The sequence below is a fragment of the Aegilops tauschii genome, chromosome 1 (assembly GCF_002575655.3).
Source record: "Aegilops tauschii subsp. strangulata cultivar AL8/78 chromosome 1, Aet v6.0, whole genome shotgun sequence".
NCBI lineage: Eukaryota > Viridiplantae > Streptophyta > Magnoliopsida > Poales > Poaceae > Aegilops > Aegilops tauschii.
In genome coordinates, this window is record NC_053035.3 from 24,598,877 (window position 1) to 24,618,434 (window position 19,558).

Consider the following 19,558-nt stretch of genomic DNA (forward strand, 5'->3'; position numbering starts at 1 on the left):
GGGTGAAAGATCCATGTTGTCCATGTAAGAAAGAAGGTCATGTTGGTTGTGTGAGTCGCAGATCAGATTGGGAACGACAGATTGCAAGATCAACCAAACACCACTTTGGTTGTTGAGGCATATTGCTATGCACTAGTAGCAGCGACATCTCTCATTCCAGGCGACAACGAGCGACTTGCTAAATCTTGGGTCTTAGCAGCTGCTGTCGGTGGGGGTAATACATGGACCGACACCCGGTGAGGAGGCCACCTGCCCGAAGCCGTCCAGTATTACGGTACCTAGGTTCATTAAAGGCGTCGGGGAGACTCCAGAGGTTGTGAATGACATGGAAGAGGTTGGGAAAGAATGTGAGGATGCACTTGATGACGACATGGTGGTTTTGGAAGCAACTAGCCCTGGGACTACCGGTAACCTGACAAAGCCGAGTGTGGCACCCCATCAGCACCAATGATAGGCCTAAGCTAGAACCGCTGAGGAATCAGGGCGCCTCGATAGTTCGTGATTTCATCGCCCTCATCCAGAGTCATTGTCCGCGGTTTGTGTTTTTGTGTGAAAAAGGCAGAAGTCTGAAAAGGTTCATCATTTGTGTTCTCGCATAGGCCTCTGAGGCTTTTGTGGAGTCGATAGCAATGCTAAAAGTGGTTGCTTAGCTTTGTTTTGGAATGATCAGTTGTCAGTTGAGATCAAAGATATGAATGAAAGAATTATTGATGCGTATATTCGTGCCTCTCCGTCTGATCCTCACTAGCATCTTACGTGTGTGTATGGAGAACCTCGCGGAGCTCGCTGGAGGAGGGTGTTAGAGATATGAGAGGGTCGACCGTGCCGCGAGGGGGGGAGGGATTGAGAGGATAAGGAGCAACCTCATGGGAGGGGATAAGGATGAGTGCGGAAGCGGTGACGCACGCATGGGTCCACATGACACGTGTGACGTGAACGACGCGGCGGTTGACATGAGAGAGATGAGTCGGTCGAAACGAGGCTTTTTCCATTATCTAGTTTTTTTTTGAACTTATTTTCCATTATCTAGTGTACATAGAGCTAAAGCTATATATAGACAACTTTAGACACAAATGACTAGTCACTATTTTGCACGTGCCCCTATCCATAGTTTCGAAATTAACCAGCAGAGTATACTAAGCTAACCCCTTTACTACTCTCGAGGTCAAAAGAAAAAAAAACCCACCTTTCCCCTCGTATGCCGGCGGTGATGTCCGGCGGCACAGCCGGCGTTGACGGCGGCGGTCGATCCCTCGACTGCCGCAGCTTCTGGAAGGCCGGCGCCAGCGAGACCCCCTCCGCCCCCATCCGCGAGTTCCACGGTTCGTCTCCTCGATCCCCATCCTCCCCTGGTTTCCGCGAAATCCCGACGCCAATTTCCTCTGCCTGGTCTCAGATGCGCTGGAGACAGGGGACTTCGACCGCGCCCGCGTGCACCCCAAGTTCCTCCACACCAACGCCACCTCCCACAAGTGGGCGTTCGGAGGTTTGCCGCCCCCTTCATCTTTACCCTTGCCCCCATCCATTCTCTGATTTGGTCTGCTGTGGAGGTGAAATTGCTTAGTACACTTCAGTTCGTCAAGGGTACCGGTTAACTAGAAGATGAACTGTTTGCTGGTCTGTTGCCATATCTGTCCTGAGGGGAGATGAGATGACTTGCTTGCTGTATCTGAGGTTCTTGGTTGCACTAATAATACTGAAAAACACATGCTATCCGCTCTCCCTTCCTTGATTTTTCCTTTTGGGGAAGAATATAGTTTGACCACCGAGTAGAAATCAAATGCTTGCTGTTAAAATGTTTGCTGGATTAGATAGTAGAAAAACTAGACGGCGTGGTACTTCTCTTTATGTTTGGTGTTCAAGATACTTCTGCCACCATGTAAAGTATTTATCTAACAATTTCTCTCTTGTTGTGCAGCTATATCTGAACTTCTTGACAATGCGGTAGATGAGGTTTGTAATATGAGCTAGATTTATTTAGCTTCAACGTTGTTTATGCCCTAAAATCGTCTGATCTTGCTGATACAATGTTGCGAATAGATCTGATCAGATATATGGTTTTCTTGTCCCAGATCTGCAATGGTGCCACATTCATAAAAGTGGATAAAAGCACCAACACGAAAGACAACAGTCCAATGCTAGTTTTTCAAGGTATCCAAATTCAATACAAAACAAGAGAATGAACACAACTTGGAATTGGTTGGGGGTTGATCCTTAAAGTTTCCTATGTAAATTCCTGCTCATTGGGGCTATTCTAACAGACGATGGAGGAGGAATGGATCCCGAAGGGGTGCGCCAATGCATGAGTCTAGGATTCTCAACCAAGAAATCAAAGACAACCATTGGCCAGTGTATGTTTTTTTTCTTTTGGCGAAAGCTAATTTCTCCTGGCTTTCAAATATTTGATTTTGAACATTCTGCATTTCTCTCTTTGAAGAGATTACACCATAAGGCTTTGTTGTTGTATTGTACATAGTGGTGTCCTGTCTGATGGTACTATGTGTGATGCTTGAATCAGTTTCTCACTAAACCATTTTAAATGCACCTTTTTGGTGTTAACTTATATTGATGGACTGTGGTTGTGCTGTAAGAAGTGCAAAAGCATTATTTATTCAAGTCTAAGTGGCACTTGAAACATCTTAATGTCTCAGTGCCTCTTGGTAACTAGTAGATTTTAGAAACCCGAAAAATACTAAGCTGAGCTTCAGTTCTTAGGCTCTATTCCTCACAATAATATAAGTGGCCTTACCTTGTATCACCAATTCGTAGTTGGTATCACACAACTTAAGCCCTTCATTTCAGGTGTGAAACATCCATGCAATTTCAAATCTGAAATATTCTCAAGAAGTTTTAGTTCATGTATTCTAACAAATTATTTTCATGCTGTATACAACGGATTTATATTTTTTTAAACAAAAAAACACCTGTTGTGCCCATCTTTGGCTAAATTCTAACCTTCCGCTACTCTGCAGATGGAAACGGCTTTAAAACGAGCACAATGAGACTCGGTGCTGATGCAATTGTTTTTACTCGTGCAATACGTGAAAAGTAAGTATTATCATTCCAGTTATTATTGATCTTCTTGGAAGAACTCGTGGTTTTTTGTTCAACCTTTTGTATTTGTTAATGATTGTCACACAATTGTTTTGTCCTGCAGCAATGTTACCTTGAGTATTGGTTTGCTCTCTTACACTTTCCTGAGGAGAACAATGAAGGATGACATAGTTGTCCCCATGGTATGTCAAGTTGGTCCAGCAGTATATCTTTGATGCAGCCTTGCCTGTCTATAGCTGACATTTCCCTTCACTGTTACAGCTCGATTTTGTAGTCCAAGATGGCCAAATAGCACCTTTGGTTTATGGTTCACAGGGTGATTGGGATAGTAGCCTAAAGATAATACTTGACTGGTCCCCTTTTTCTTCGAAGGAAGAACTGCTACAGCAGGTGACGTGCATGCCAAACATCATTTAGTCATTCTCCTGTCATAATTTGAAACTAAGCAGTGAATGTTTGCAATGAGTGGACTCTACACTAGGGTAGCACCTCTTATTATTTGAGAAGGATGGAATAGCTGAAAAATAGTTGATGTTTCGTGGATGAGTGAGCCAACCATTATAGGGTCAAAGGCTCGGGATTAGTCTTAACTTGGTTCCTCTACTTCAGCTAACATGTAAAATTGGTCCAATACTCCAATATCTTTTAATCAGCCATGCCAGTGCACATAAAAATTTAGCCTACATATTTTAGGCCTCTATTTTCAGTATCTTTGCCTCTGTTAGTTAATGAAGCATGCTTCAGACCTTGGTATCTTATTGCTGTTTAAAGAGAGTACTAAGTAATGTTGGCAAAATAGCATTCTAAAAGATTCTAGATATCAAGCAGTTAAGTGCATATATTGTGTTTTAGAAGCTCCAAAGAAAAAAGATAAAAGAATCCAGGATCCATTTTGGGTTGAAAATGGATTGGATTTGAATAGGGTCCTGGCGTCCTGGTTTGTGTTGGATGTTACTGCAGCTATGAAGAGCTATCGGCGCTCAGCAGCAGGGTGCATAAGCTGAAGGCCCAACCTGTGAGGGTGCATAGGGCTTAAATCAAACATTTTAGCCAACAAATCAGATTCTAAAAAATGGAATCTACGTTCCTCATCTTTGTGTCTCTTCTCTCGTCCATAGATCTTTCTTTTCCCCCCAAATCTCTCACTGTTACCTTTGTATCTGCCGAATTGAACACCCCTGATTGCAAGTACTGATAATCACACTCATGTCTGGCTGTCACAGTTAGCTAGTTGGTTAATATCTTAGCTATGGTTTGTTACCTCTCTGTCATATCTAGAAGCATTATATTTCTAGCTTGGCACACTGGAGCTAAACCCAACACTTTTGTGCCAATCATTGGACCAGCACACTTGGAGTTGTTCCTGTAGCAACATATGCTGCTTATTATTGATTGAATACTTAGAATGAAACTTATTGGATAGATTTACCCCTCGCATTGTACGTATGCCATGTATGACTATTGACTATACTTTGTCAGGCGTTCAACTTCAATAGAGATATTTTCCTTCTTTCTTTCGGAATGGAGGAACATGCTATCTCTGTCAGGTCTTGGTTAGATCAGTTTGGGGAGCCCCCTGCTCCTAGTACCTAGGCTGCGCTCTCTTGGTGCCGTTTAGCATCCCCCCCTCTCCTTTTGTATTTTTTTCCTTTCTGTTGTATATATTTTCCTCTCAATTAATAGAATTCACTGTTGGGGTCTTCCCTGCAGTTTTCAGTTCAATATAATATAGTTTGGTGTTATTTTTCTTATAAGTTCTTTCTTGTCTTACTGTCTTGTAAAGCGGAGTATCTAGAATTATTTTTCTATGGCATGTATCCAAGTGTGAGTGCTTCACTTAGTCATGGTTCTTTTTATCTTTTATGCCAAGTTGATTTATTATTATAGTTTTGTTAAGCTATCACATAACCATCTGTAAAGTGATTAGCTTCTTCCTGACAAGTGACTGATTTTCTGCATAGTGTATACATATGTATTAATAATAAGTTTTATGTGGATTCAGTTCGAGGATATGGATAGTCATGGAACTAAGGTGCTGATATACAATTTATGGATGAATGACGATGGCCTTTTAGAACTTGACTTTGATGATGATGATGAGGTTAGTTGCTCATACAATTCTCTTTGGATGCATAATTTTTTTTCCTCAATTCAGGAGAGTGTTGCGTTTCGTTTTCATCGAGAAGGAATAGAGAAAAGGAGTCACCCCCACCCACCCACCCATTTGCGACTGTAGGATCACCGAAACATTTGGACTGGCGCCATAAGCATTACAGATCAGAGTTCCAACACCTCCAGACCCCAGCGTATTGTACCCAAATCCAAGTGCACCCCCAAGATTAAGGGCTTTGTCTGTCTCTCCTTAAGGACAGGCTCAATACCAAAGACATGCTAGAACGACACTCCACTCCTTCTGGGGTTTTAACTGTGTGCTCTGTAATTCTGATGCTCATGAGGACAGGGAGCACCTCTTGGGGTTATGTAATTTCAGTCTAGGCTGCTGGGCCAAGATTGGCATTCATTTCCACCCTCCTATGGAGCCTATGGAAAGCGTTGTAGACTAGGTCAAGAATACAATCAGGAAGCCTTTCGCTTTTGAAGTCTTCTCAGTCTCTGCCTGGAGTATTTACTATTTAAAAGCAAAGAACGCCAGGATCTTTGACAATATTTTCCCTAGCAGGGTATCTTGGTTTTTTAATTTAAGAATGGACCTCTTCCTTTCTTATAGAATGAAGGATGACCATGCTTGTCTTAGGATATGGCTGGATCAGCTAGATGATCCTTAGGCTCCCTCTGTAGTTCTGTCCCCTCTTATACATTTTCTCCCCACTTGCACATATTTTTCTCTAATTAAAATAATTTACTGTCAGGTTCCCCCCTACAGTTCGAGTTCAAAAGGAAAAAAACTGAACGTGAATAAATAGTTTTATTTTTTATTTGCAAAACATGGTTATTTTCCCCACATCGGCAGTTTGTTTTACGATGCTTTTTCTTGTTGCCTAACTTTCAGGACATATTGCTTCGGGATCAAGGTCAAAACAGTGGGGCGTCAACGAAGGTTCAAAAAGAAATTATTCAGCAACATATATCTCACAGACTGAGATTCTCATTACGTGTAAGTTTTATTTCTTTATATTGTTCACTTTTCTCGTAAGCCTTACCATATTGTACTAGAAATTCTTGGTTCTCAATATGCAGGCATATAGCTCCATCCTTTACCTCAAGAAGTTTGAGAACTTCCAAATTATACTAAGAGGAAAGCCTGTTGAACAGATAAACATTGCCAATGAGCTGAAGTTTAAGAAAGTAGTTACTTACAAACCTCAAGTTGCCTATGATTCTCAAGTGGTAAGTGCATTTGTGCATCTGCTATTCCTTTTCAGGATATTCTTGTCGTGAACTATCGAGGTACCATCTAGCAGAAGATGAGTTTTTTGCTAGTCTTGATGGCAACCAATTAGATAACTACCCCGCGGAAGATGGCCAGAAGGCATTGCTTGAAGAGCATTAGTGTATAGAAACGGGTGGTAGATAGATTGTTCTGAGAGAACTAGATGGGTTGAGAAGTAGCAAGTACTGATGAAAGCAACTTATGTGTTGCTTGTTCCAAAAGATCAGAATACATATCTTATATTGTAGTACTAAACTTGACCCCAATATATGGGGCAAAAATGACAAATCTTTCCTCTCTCCGAAAGCTGAGGCAAAACGATGTGTAAAAAACTAAAATTACAACCAAAACCATACTGGCTGTCTTTGATTGTTTGCTGACCGTCGGAGCTTGAAAGTTGAACTGAACTGGCCGTATGGGAAAGGAAAACTGCAAATGCCCTCGCCATACTAGGCTTTGAAGACCACAATAGCCACTCGCTGCTAGAAACAAGATTTAGTAATGCTGAAGTAACATCGGTTGGGGCATTACCCCCTGTAACGCAGGCTTACAATCCTTCACCACTAGTCCAGAGGGTTGGGGAAACTGAGCCATGCTGCAAAACACATCGAGATAAGAGATCGAGATCACCGCACCAAGAGACAGCCAACTGCTTCCATTGATTGACACACCAACTGCAGAGATCCGAAGAGAGCCAACAGATCTTGCAACACCTACCCTCGCAGGCCCTTCGACGGCGCCTGATCGGACTTCGTCAATGTAGGGAGAGGCCCGAGAGACCTTTTCGAACGCGTCATCACCGTCAGCACCTTGTCAATGCCGCTAGGGAAACAAGGACATATACTCCCTCTGTTCCTGAATATAAGTCTTTTTAGAGATTCTAATGTGAACTACATACGGAGCAAAATGAGTGAATCTATGCTCTAAAATATGTCTATATACATCCGTATGTAATCCTTATTGAAATCTCTAAAAAGACTTATATTTAGGAACGGAGGGAGTAAGAACCAAGAGAAATGACAGGAACGGGTACCCACTCCTCTGGCCACCGACGAATTCGCCGGGCGGGAGGGAGGAGGGGGACCAAGACGGTGGCATGGAGGAGAGCTTGGGTAATTTTTAGGGTTGAGAGCAATTTGGGGGAGGGGTCTCATTTCATTAGTTAATAGAGAGTCTGTCTCAATGCCTTGGTTGGCTGTTCTCAAACATGTTTTAATATATTATTGCGAAATGGTTCCTTTAATTTTTGTTTGCAAAAAGTATTTTTAATTGCATTTCAATTGGAATCACAGGTGTCAGTGAGGGTAGATATTGGCTTTGCAAAAGAGGCTCCTGTTTTGGGCATTTTTGGGATTAATGTCTACCATAAAAATCGACTAATCATGGTAAGCACTTTTCAGTTCTGACTTATTCGTTCATTTTCCTTTGTTATTGGTATTGTTTTATTATGTGTCATGTTCGTTAGATCACATCTCAGCATTTACAAAGTATGTTGCAGTGTTGCCCCATATGCAATATGGTGATATGTCAATGCAGAAATTTTTATATGTCTGAGTACATGTATGGATATAGACATGGAAGATGCATCATATATATAACTGTAAAAGATGAGAAGATGGAGTGCTTGTAGCTGCTATTTTTGGAATCTATATGGAAATCACCAAATAGAAGATATGTAGTTTTCTTAATTTTTCATGGCCATCAGGTCATGACAGTAATAGTCTGCGGTACATATTTTCAGGGTGACTCTGGTAACCATGGTCTAGACAACTGTAGTCATTGTAATCCGCAACTGGTTTTGTAGCCCATCTTAAGGACTAATTGAACGCATCCTAGTGTTAGACCGTACCACCAGTCTTTCTTAACCTTTCTCTTGAAATGTTGATGATCTCCATTATTATATTTAGACCTGTTATGTAAGGAATATCGAGCTGCCAGTAGAAGTTATCAATATTTTGAATGTTTTCCGCTAAAAAAAAACTTTCAGAATGTTATAGTTTCATGATTTATGTTCATCTATGAATATGAGGAGAGGCCTAAATGCATGTTATCATGTTCAGAGTCGGGTCTGGCCATCTAAATATACAGTTCTAGTGATAAAATTATTGCAATACAATTTGGGCTGGAATTGAGTTCTTGAAAAAAAAGAAAACCCTTTGCAGCCATTCTGGAAGGTCCTTCAAGAAGCATCTAGTAGAGGGAGAAGTGTTATAGGTGAGTTTCATATCTTAGAACTGTCACTTTGCTTAATTTGTTTCTGTTAGGATGACACTTGTCTTGATTTAGGTGTACTAGAGGCAAATTTTATTGAGCCGGCACATGACAAGCAAGATTTTGAGAGGACTCCACTGTTCATTAGGCTGGAAACAAAACTGAAACAAATTATCGTTGATTATTGGTAAGCGCATTCAGACACCATTTTTTGTTTTGTTTTTGCACATCAACTGCTCAATGTAAAAGAAAATAGCATTGTGCCTATGAAGTATATACTACACTATGCATACTTGCACTAGCTTCATATTGTTGAAGAATTTTTGATTGATTTATTCATATGTATCTAACACTTCTGTTTTAAACATTTAAGTTTTTGTAAACAATAACACTGTTTTATCTAAAACTTTGTTCTGTAATGCTCATCAAAGTCAGAGAAGTTTGACACCATGCTTTATAGGATGTCATTTATATACAAATGGCGGTAGTGCTATAGTAAATTGTCTTCACCGATTAATGTTGTGTCGTCAAGTTTAACAAACATTGAACATACAAGTGCAGGCCACTGTAGCTCTTTGTGGCCTCACATTTTCCCAAGTGGTAAAAAAGAGCCAAGTTTTTCTTGAGGAAAAAAAAGGGCCATGTAAAAGCCCAGCTTCCATAACCCTTGTAAAAAGATCACTTCTCTCCGTAATAGTCGGTAATAGTACAAGGTAGTTGGGCTGGTCATTGCATAGTGATAGCACTTAATGATCCTATTGATAGAGGTTGAGGTTATGTCTTACATGTTTGTTGTTGCTTCTGAACCTGTGTATAGTTGAAGTTTTTCCTTCTATTAATAGATCACATGCAGTCCTCCTGCATGGTTTGAAAAATGATCGGTATATTACAAGGTAGTCGGGCTGAGCCTGGTAAAATCTGGCAGAGACCTGTTATCTTAGACGTTTTGCAACAATATGATGCCTATCTGGCCAATTTTAAGAACATTGTTTGACTTGGGATACCCATCATGCACCCGATTGTTCTCATTACTTTTCCATATTGTAAGACAAATGGTTTATTTGCAGGAAAGAAAAGTGTCATCTAATAGGTTACCAGCCAATCGATCCGAAATTGAGATCCCAGTATAAGGCTGCTCTTAAAGATTCGGGCGGCCCTGGTGTGAAGATTCGGCATGAAGCTTCCACTGCTCAGAAGACTGGAGGGCACCTCTCAAATTTGCTCCCACAGACATATGATGATGAAGCAGCTTTTAGACTGACAGCTAACAGGGCAGGTAATAGTAATAGTTGTATGTAGAAATAACTATAATACTGTCAAAGCTATTACATTTTTTGGTTGGAAAATTGTAGGGGAGACCCCAGCATTATTATATTTAGACCCCAACATAAGAGAAGAGGAGGGAGGGGCAACTAGCCCCACAAACTTGATACTAAGTACTAGCCACCTAAATTTTCTCTCCTCACTCAGCTCTTTGCTACAGTCCCTCCTCTCAAGCGCTCCCGAAGCTCTCTCAGACCGAGTATAATAGTTCAGGCTTCAGGGTTATGTTTGGTTTTTCATCTCTGATGTTTCAGTTCAGTGTAGATATGTTATCCTGAGATCCTGCCGGTGGAGTTATATTTTAATGTTTTCTTGTTCCTACACTTGACATTGCAATATTTTTCAGTAATAGATCGCTGGTTTAGTTAATGGTCTTAAGACTCTGATTATGAAGAAAACAGTCCTCTAGTCCAGAGGGTCATAAACTAGGAATATCTTGCTATCTGGAATTAAGTTTTCTCTTATTTATCAGAACATTATCTCAATGTTATTTGTATAGTTTATTCATAAACAAGTAAACGATGTGTGAAATATTGCGTGCTATTTATAAATAAGTTTTTCCAAACAGAGCATGGTAACTTTTCTGTTTTCTTTCCCTGTTGTATGAGAATCCAATTAGGTTATTGATTTTTACTTCTGTATATAATCCATTCATGTTTTTATTATTTTCATTTGACCAGGTTCTGCTTTGCATTCGTCTGGCCAAGGTAGTATGGACTCAGCAGGCTTGGAAGAGGTTTGCACCCTTAGGCTTTGAACTGAGGCACGTTCTTGTAGGTGTTTTTTCTTTGGACATTCGTTTCATCGCCCCTGTCACATCTCGTGGAAGAGAAAGATTGGTTTCTGATTCCGCAATCTTCAGTGATGTTGTTGGTCTTTTGGAATAGCCATTGTAAACATGTTCCGTAAATTCCCATTGGTCCGCCCTTATCTTGGTTTTCACTAGTTTAGTGTCAAAGCCTAATTAAGCACACAGTCATTTGGATACTTTTTCGCACTAGGCAAGTATATATACTGCTGCATGATGGAAATATACTTTTAGCTAATAAGTTGTGCTATAACGCTTTGTAATCAACAATAACACCCCTCCAAGTGGATGTGAAATGTACTCATATGATCTTTTTTTATCTTGTGTGACATTCAGGATCTGGTAGATATTGGCTCTCTTGGTGTACTTGATCCCAATTGCAATGAGAAGTTGAGTGAAGAAAATTTGGTTCTGTTCACAAGGTAAATTTGAATAATGATGGTACACATATGGGGTTAATTACAGCAAAATGTGTCGTATGTATACAAGCGTCAACAAGCCGAGCTGCGTAGATAGGCTCCACTTCATCTTGATGCAAACTCAAGCCGTGGTCGAGAAACCTCAACTCTGTCAAAGCTTGCACTCGGCCTGCGGCCTGTTAAAACTCGGTAACAGGGCACCATACATATGAAGTGTTGAGATATTAGGATTCACACTGACCTCATTTCACATCCCTTCATTTTTACTGATCCCACTTCGAATCAATGAGAGAGACTGAGAAGCACATCACCAGCTTCAGCAGCTCTCGCTGAACTGATCAACCAACCTTCCATGAATATGCAATGAAGGAACTCAATCTATCATCATGCTCTTGGACAGACCAAAGAAATGAGAATCCAAGAACGCCCCAGGATTTGAAGAAACTGTGCTGCACACTATTATTGCCGTGTCTATTCTGCCCTACCTAGGTCATTGGGTGTTGGCCTAGACCCCACTGGCCCACAGCTGCCACTGGAGCTGGCTTTGACATTCTGTACTGCTGCCGTTGCACCTTATAGGCCTCATCGGTTGGGGAAGAAAGTGGAATCAATTTGGAGGGTGATAGAAATAAAATGACCCAGAGATGGTTAGGGCGAGGGATGGCGGTCGGCCATACACAGGCACAATATGAGAGGTGGCTTGGGTTTCATCTTTATGGTTTGGGCATGGGGAGTGCGGAATGACTGAAGGGAAGTTCAGGATTGGGTGGGATGTGTTGTGATGGGAGTGAGGTTAGATCCTCAGGCTTGGGTTGGGGCATCTGAATATGGGTTGCAGGATGATCAAAGGGGCAGTGCTGCAATATGAAAGGTGGAAACTTACAAGCCTTTGCAAGCTGATCGAGGCCGGCTTGCTAATTCAGACAACAAGCCAAGCTCAAGTAGCTTGTCGACTCTGAGCATTTTATGGCCTGCATGATGGATTCAGAATTTGATGTGCTGCATGCTCTTTCTCTCTCTCTCTCTACTATTGTCCATCTTGCTGCATAGATCATCACTATTTCAATTTGTATTCCCAGTCTAATTTGTGGTATGAGATAAATCATTAGACTGCCTGAGCTCAGGTTTGTGTGACTTAATCAGCCTGTTATATGTGCTCATTTCCAACACTTACCTTGTTCTTACAACGTGGCTTAACATTTAATTCAATCAGTAGGACTTGTTAGTGGTGTGTTATTGCGTGAAATCCACATTACCAATTTTTTCTTTGCAAGTTGAACTTAAAACATCCTTTACAGGCGTGAAGATCTTCGGCAACGAGATACACAGTTGAAGCAGACGGTATGCCATAACATTTGAAGCGATTAGTTAGGGAAGGAGATCATATCGTCCCACCTGATGAGATCTAATGATTCTTTGTAGATTGGCGAGCTGGAGCATGAACTAGAGGAAACAAGAAGGAAGTGCTCTCAGCTCGCAGCTGAGCTGCAGTTGCGGAGGAGCCAGCAACAACATTACATGTGAAGGTTATTTTTACTACTTCTGACAGGTATTATAGGAGTATTTTATTGACGCACTGGACACAGTGGCGGAGCTATGTACGCTCCTGGGGTGGCTGTGGCCCCCCCAACATTGCTGCAACTTGTGAAGGAAAAAAATTTGTGAGGGCTTACATGAGATTTTTTTTTAGCTTTTGGCCCCCCCAAACACTCATATTTTAGCTTTTGCCCCCCCAGTGGATTCTGGCTAGCTCCGCCACTGACTGGACAATTCAAAATATACCTGTGTAGTTATTTAACCACACAGTTATCTGCACACTAAATGGCAACGTTACATGTGAAAGCTTAAACTGCTATTACTTGAATAGCCACCCTTGATCTCATCTTGGTTAAGTCAAGCCTTAATTCTAGTTGTCAACCCTCATGGCTGGTATCCTGATAAACTGGAATGTACGTCTAAAAGTGACAAGTAATGCCTGAGGACAGGTTAATTGCTTCGTGATTATTGTGATCTATTTGGACAGATCTGGACTCTTTCATGCATTGTTTGAATTTTTCTGTTGCAGACAGATGGTGTATACAATTATGCTAAAGTATTTATCCTATTAGGACTCCTTGTCTTGGGTGTCAAAATATGTTAAGACTCTGTATGTTAGGGATCTGGGTCCAGCTGTCATCCGTACTTCCATGTTGTGGCCGGCCACTGTTTTGCTCGATGGCTTGACCTAGCGTCACCTTCTCCACCAAAAAAAGAAAAACAGATACATTGTCTTTGTTGTCCGTCTTCGTTTCCAGCCCCTGTTGCCCGGTGACTTTCAATGGTGCTAGCTACTTCGACTCCGTTGCCCACATGCGTGGTCTTCTACCATCTATTTGGCTTGGGTGCAGTTATTTTTCATGGAGACCCTGACATCGGTTTCCATTGACAGGGCCTAAACTATGGGAACCAAACTCCTGGAAATATGTGGTTTCATCAAAGCACAAATACTGAACAGCGGTACGGATAGTATGTACGTTTTTGGAACTAAGTTTTGCATCTTGAATTCTGTTGGTTTGTTAGGGTAAAAGACTGAAATTTTCATATGTTCCGTCTTTTTTGAGCTGATGAATGTGTTGATTCCTTGCAGGGTTGCTCATACGCATACAAATGATCAGCGCGATTGGTATAGTTGCCCTCTTCAAGGGGAATCTTCAGTGTGAAGTTATTCTGTTTTTTTTTTCTTTTCTGTTCTTGTGTGGTACTGGCCGCCACTGTTAGCTATGGTGTGGTGTGGTGGCAGCACGTACAGTTCACTGTAATATATACTGCGTGTTACTATGTCACATCTTGTTACATATCCTGTATAATAGAACACTATTGGGTGATAACTACTAGTGGAACATTGTGAGTGTGTTTGTGTGTGTGTCATGTGTATGGTTAATTCAGACGCTGGTTGTGTTTGTTTTGTCCATTCTCAAGATTAATTTTCTACTGCAAATCTCAATTTGGTTGTCGAAAATGTAAGTAGAACGAGATGGGATGAGGTATCGGCTGATATCTAAATTCAAAGCTATATCATGTGTAAGTGACAAGTGGCACGACACCAGAGGAGGTGGGAAGTGACATTTTGAACAATCATGAGCATGTGTGCCACCTGCTGGCCGGTGCACCGTAAACGGAAGACAACCAGGTGAACGACTCCAGGCAAGGACTCGGTGGATTATCCATCTGCCGTCCGGTGCATGCAAGTCAAGTCAAGAAATATGTCTTCTTGATCCATTCCTGTCTGTTATAGGGTTGACCCAAATAGATGAGTGATAGTATAATTTCCTTTTGTACTTTTGGTCATGTGTTCTTGATCTGTCTAATTAGGCAACCAGGGGGCACATCCCATGTGTATTCCAATGATGTGTTCTTGAGCTATATTTTACTCTCTCTGTTCTTTAATATAAGTCTTTTTAGAGACTCCAATCTTTTTAAGGACTTCAATATGAACTACATAAAGTGAGTCTCTAAAAAGACTTATATTTAGGAACGGAGGGAGTAATAATTAGGTAAGTAGTTAGGCCTAGGCAGCACACATGATCTGTATACTTGCATACCTAATCAAACCAAAGATGACAATTAGTGCCCTAGGGTTGTATAATTAGTGGTCTAATAAAGTACTGGCTCTGGGGTTGTATAGTGAGTGCCCCGGGATTGTATAATTAGTGCCCTGGTGCTCTCTAAATTTTTCATTCATTCTGAAAAAGAAAAAAAGGAGAAGCTCTTTGGCCCAAAGCGTCCACCCGATCTTTCCGGCCTCCTCGTCGTTCGCCATCGCCCCTGCCGCCATGTGGAGAGGCGGCGCCACTGCCGCCTCCGCCTCCGATGTGCTGCGGCACTACGGGTGGTGCTGGGAGCTCTCCAAAGCCCGCCTCAGGTGCACTGCCGCCTCCATATCCGACGTGCTGCGGCACTACGGGCGGTGCTACTGGGAGCTCTCCAAAGCCCGCCTCAGGTGCGCGATTTGCTCCCATTTCCCTTCACATTTGATGTTTTTCATAAGGAAGTAAAGATGCGCTCTTCGGTTCTTGTGGCTAAATTCCGAAGAAATGAATTTTTACCTGCTCTGTGATTTGGGAATTATAACAGCTGAGAACGAACTCATTAATACCCCTTAACGTTTATGCGATGTAGGATCTAGTATGCTTGATTGCGAACCTTGGGCTTCGTAGTACTAGCTCTGTGAGATAAACCTCTGATGCTGTTCAGCAAAACATATGATGCCATGTGACAAACTAGCTGATGTAGCCCTTCTGTTTATGATGTAGAAATGGAATTGCGAGTTTATTGCAGACAGGGTTCGTTTGACACATGACCTCTCCTCTTCTTCTTGTTCTTGCTTCTTGCTTCACCATCTAGTTTTGCTGTGCTTTTGGACCCATATCCTGAAATGTCAGGGCTTGGCCAAAACTTTTGTGCGAGGTGGAGATCCTAGATAGCAGATCGTGGCCGCTACCAAATCGTTACTGTCCTGGTCGGTTCACCTTGACAATGTATGCATAGTGGTCGATTAGTGGTTTAGTGTGCCCTGAAAAGCTAAGATGACCTTCATAGTGGTAAAAATGAACTAGCTTTTAATCATGTCCTGTTTGTTTTTTTCATAAGGTGTTTAGTATCATTAGTGTTTGCATTCATCAGATTTCATAAATTGTAATGGCACTCAACTTCTTGCGATCTGTCCGCATATGGTAATATTATATATGAGTTTGCCATGGTCTGTGTCTTGCATCTTGGAACTCCTTGTAACTGACGAATTATTTGTTCTCTTGTTGCATTTATTTTATTTCATTATATGTTCCCTGTTTATGCTATCTAGTGCACTTGTTGTGGCAACATCGGGGGCTGGATATGTGCTCGGGAGTGGCAGCATCGTAGACATTGCTGGACTTTGCTACACATGCACTGGTACCATGATGGTTGCAGCATCTGCCAACACTCTCAACCAGGTATGGGATTGTTTATTGGGGTAGCCTTTTCCATTGGCATGGTGATTAACCAAACCAATATTCATTGTGTTCACATTCTTCAAATCCTTGTGTTCATCGTCACGCAATCTCATGCTTCAATATCAGTCTTTGAGAAGTTATTCTGATTTTCCTACATATTTACATTCTATTGGGACTTATAGATATCATTATACACCTGGTTATCACGCTTAGAGACAATGAACTTTGGTCCATCGACATCCTTTTCAGGTGTTCGAGATAAAGAATGATGCTAAAATGAGAAGGACAATGCGACGGCCCCTACCATCAGGGCGTATTAGTCCTGTGCATGCTGCCATGTGGGCTACAAGTGTTGGAGCTGCAGGAACAACATTATTGGCTTGCAAGGTTCGGCTCTTTGCTGTTTGCCTGTACTTGCTCTACACTTTGTTTGAATTGTGAACGGTCGCTGTAGTTGGTATAATGCTGTTATTGGAACTAAACATTGCGAAATTTTGGCAATGTCTTGCAGGCTAATTACTTAGCTGCTGGGCTTGCAGCATCCAATCTCATTCTGTATGCATTTGTGTACACTCCACTGAAGCAAATACACCATGTCAATACATGGGTGGGAGCAGTTGTTGGGGCCATTCCGCCACTTCTAGGGTATGTTACTGCTGATGACACATGTCTGGATTGTCTAGGTGCAGGCTGAAGGGGGTATTTTATATGTTGAATATTCGAGCGAGTCCTTCCTAATTGTGAGTTTTGCCACCGTCTTGCGCTTTTTTGACCAAAGCACATGCTTAAGCACAATTATGCTATTGCCTAGTGCCTAGGCTTGCCTCTTTTTTACTATGGTTTATACTCAAGAACAAACCATAGCTACCTTCCTAGTTCAGCTAGGCTCTTCTTAATTTAACTACACTTTTTGTAATGGACCCAACTGTATCCAACAAGGATAATTACTACTTGAATTACTCCTTTTCTTAACTTTCCTATCTCTAGCATAAGCTATCCAATGCCTTCACCGGTAAGCCTATTTCCTGCTGCCTTGTGCACCCAAGGCCATAACAGACCCGTCCGAATAAAAGCAACATATATATCGTAGAGACATCTGGACATACCAGCTTAAACAGACAAATTGAAGTTATGAACTACTCTCAAATCCATGGCTGCTAACATAAAGCACCAAACTGACGATACCGCTGCCTTGGAGGCTGTTTCAGGTCATACACTGACATGTTAAGCAAGAAAATAAAAAAGGGGGTTGCTTATAGGCATTATGGGCATGTATTCTGTATATTATAGCACTCCTGTTTATTTATTGAATGGAGATGTGCAATATGTTCACATGGCATCTGGTCCTTATTTTTATCATGATACAGGTGGGCAGCAGCAGCATCTGAAGTGTCACTCAACTCTATGATTCTGCCTGCTGCTTTGTACTTTTGGCAGTTACCACATTTCATGGCCCTTGCGTACTTGTGCCGTGATGACTACATTGCTGGAGGGTAACTCAATTATTAATTCCAACTGGTTATTACCAGATCTACCTAGTGTAGAAGTTACATCAAAATGTTACATGCCTTTACATTGATTGACTTGTTGATTCAGGTACCGAATGCTCTCCTTTGCTGATCCTAGTGGTAAAAGAACTGCATGGGTATCACTCAGGAATTGTCTCTACATGTTGCCGTTGGGGTTACTTGCATATAACTGTAAGTAGTAATCATGCATATTGGTTCTCTAATTTCCATTACTTGTAATAACATTGGTCAAACTTGGGATATGTAATCATGCATATTGGGTATAACTGTAAGTACCAATAATCATGTAGGTTCTCTAATAATTTCCATTTGCTTCTACCTGTAACAAATAAACTTGGTCAAACTTGAGATGGTACTCATGGAACTAACAAATGGTTAATCTGTAGGGGGTCTAACATCTGGATGGTTCAGTTTTGAAGCATCACTTCTAACGACGGGCCTTACCATTGGAGCCTCATCATTTGTACTGGATCCTACTCACAAGAGTGCAAGAAGAATGTTCCATGGTAGCCTTTTGTATCTTCCTGCTTTAATGGCTGGACTTATATTGCATCGGCTGCCTAACCAATGAGACTAGTGAGATCGCTGGGGTTGTTTGTGTTGCTGAGCTGCGGGACGACAAAGAAAGAGCTAGACAGAAAGGGAACAATATCGTGCTCAATCACGCCCTACAGTTGACTATGTTTCTGTAGCCCCATTCCCCTTCTTACCTGTACCTGTGTACATATCTCCACAAGTTCATGAGTTATGAAAGCCTTACTTATCCTAGCATCCCTTCCGTTTTTGTCTGTTATCAGCAAGTTCTTTTTCACGCTTGGCAAGATTTTTTTCCGGATAAGGGCAAATCCTCTTTGTATTTTTAAAATAAAATCTGAGAATGATGAACGTACTTTTTATTTGGAAAAAACATAAAGTTGAGCTGTTGCAAGGATTTCGCGGCAATACTCATGATTTGGGAATTTTGTTGAATGCAATGCGCACATGGATAATCTAGGTATGGGACCCACATATAGGAGGTTTTACCCATGTTCAGGCCACCTGTTCAGTGGTAGCATCGTACTTCTGTAGGTTGTTTTCTCTTGTATGAATAATGTGGTTACAATGTAATCTTGTAAGTCTTGTCAAGATTCTGTCCTGGCTTTGTCTTATGTAGGGGTGACGTGATTTTGTAGACTGTTTGACAAAAAACTACCACAATTGGGGTTCGCGTCCCACGGAACTACCACTTTCAGAAAGGTAAACGCTTGCCACCAGCAGACCGGCCGAAGTTTCGGCCGGTCGAGCGCGCATCGTTCGATCTCTTTGGCGATGGAAGCTCCTGGTTTAGCTGCATCATCACACACAAGGTACTAATTACTAAACGCGTGGCTGTTGGGGGGCCAGGCACCGCCAGTGGGTCGCGTCTTCTTTTCCTTATCCATTCGATGCTCATCCCCATTCCTATCCAGCCGGCCGCGTCTTCCTCCGTAGCCACGAAGCGCGTTCGTGGCCATGGCCGCCGGCAGCTTGATGCGCCTTGTTCGAATCGTGTGTGGATCGCCGACGCCGGATGCATCCCTCTCCATGGCCGTCCGCAGCCAGGGGCGCGCTCGTCGCGTTGCCTTGTCCGCCTCCGGCAGCAGCTGGATGTGCGCCATCTCCATGGCCGCCACAGCCAAGGTGTGCCGGTCGCCATGGCCAAGCTACAACCGACCACGGCGACGGCGAGTTTGTGCTGGAACCAAGGGGGTTTGCTGGAACCAGGTATTTTTTTGCTGGATCCACCTTTTGTTTTGCTACAACCCCTTTTATTTTTTGCTACCATCCCCATTCGATTTTTGATTAACATCTTTGTTTTTTGTTTTTTGCTGGAA

General features: G+C 42.0%; 1 protein-coding gene and 1 pseudogene across 5 annotated transcripts; both read left to right on the forward strand.

Moving 5' to 3' along the window:
* Positions 1 to 1,094: 1,094 nt before the first annotated feature.
* Positions 1,095 to 14,183, forward strand: LOC109787360 (protein MICRORCHIDIA 2). Of its 5 annotated transcripts, none has more exons than XM_020345917.4 (21): positions 1,095 to 1,322; positions 1,397 to 1,486; positions 1,919 to 1,953; positions 2,073 to 2,151; positions 2,262 to 2,351; positions 2,973 to 3,048; positions 3,158 to 3,236; positions 3,316 to 3,444; positions 5,057 to 5,155; positions 6,065 to 6,169; positions 6,253 to 6,402; positions 7,738 to 7,830; positions 8,608 to 8,659; positions 8,732 to 8,843; positions 9,724 to 9,932; positions 10,660 to 10,715; positions 11,124 to 11,209; positions 12,505 to 12,547; positions 12,629 to 12,755; positions 13,635 to 13,702; positions 13,833 to 14,183. In XM_020345917.4, the coding sequence occupies exons 1-19, from the start codon at positions 1,199 to 1,201 to the stop codon at positions 12,728 to 12,730; spliced, it is 1,809 nt and encodes a 602-aa protein (XP_020201506.1). In that variant the 5' UTR covers positions 1,095 to 1,198; the 3' UTR covers positions 12,731 to 12,755; positions 13,635 to 13,702; positions 13,833 to 14,183. The 5 variants fall into 5 exon arrangements, with proteins under 5 accessions (XP_020201506.1, XP_020201508.1, XP_020201507.1 ...); XM_020345919.4 differs by having other exon boundaries at positions 12,629 to 12,732; XM_020345918.4 differs by having other exon boundaries at positions 13,635 to 13,715; positions 13,833 to 14,073.
* A 770-nt stretch (positions 14,184 to 14,953) lies between these two features.
* On the forward strand, positions 14,954 to 18,485 carry LOC109787354 (protoheme IX farnesyltransferase, mitochondrial-like; annotated as a pseudogene).
* Positions 18,486 to 19,558: the final 1,073 nt, after the last annotated feature.

Bases quoted from the DNA above. Each gene is read 5' to 3' on its own strand.
- LOC109787360 (XM_020345917.4), top strand. From the start codon at position 1,199: ATGCCGGCGGTGATGTCCGGCGGCACAGCCGGCGTTGACGGCGGCGGT. The intron at 1,323-1,396 runs GTTCGTCTCCTC...GCCTGGTCTCAG, and splicing joins CCCCATCCGCGAGTTCCACG to ATGCGCTGGAGACAGGGGAC. The intron at 3,237-3,315 runs GTATGTCAAGTT...TCACTGTTACAG, and splicing joins ATGACATAGTTGTCCCCATG to CTCGATTTTGTAGTCCAAGA.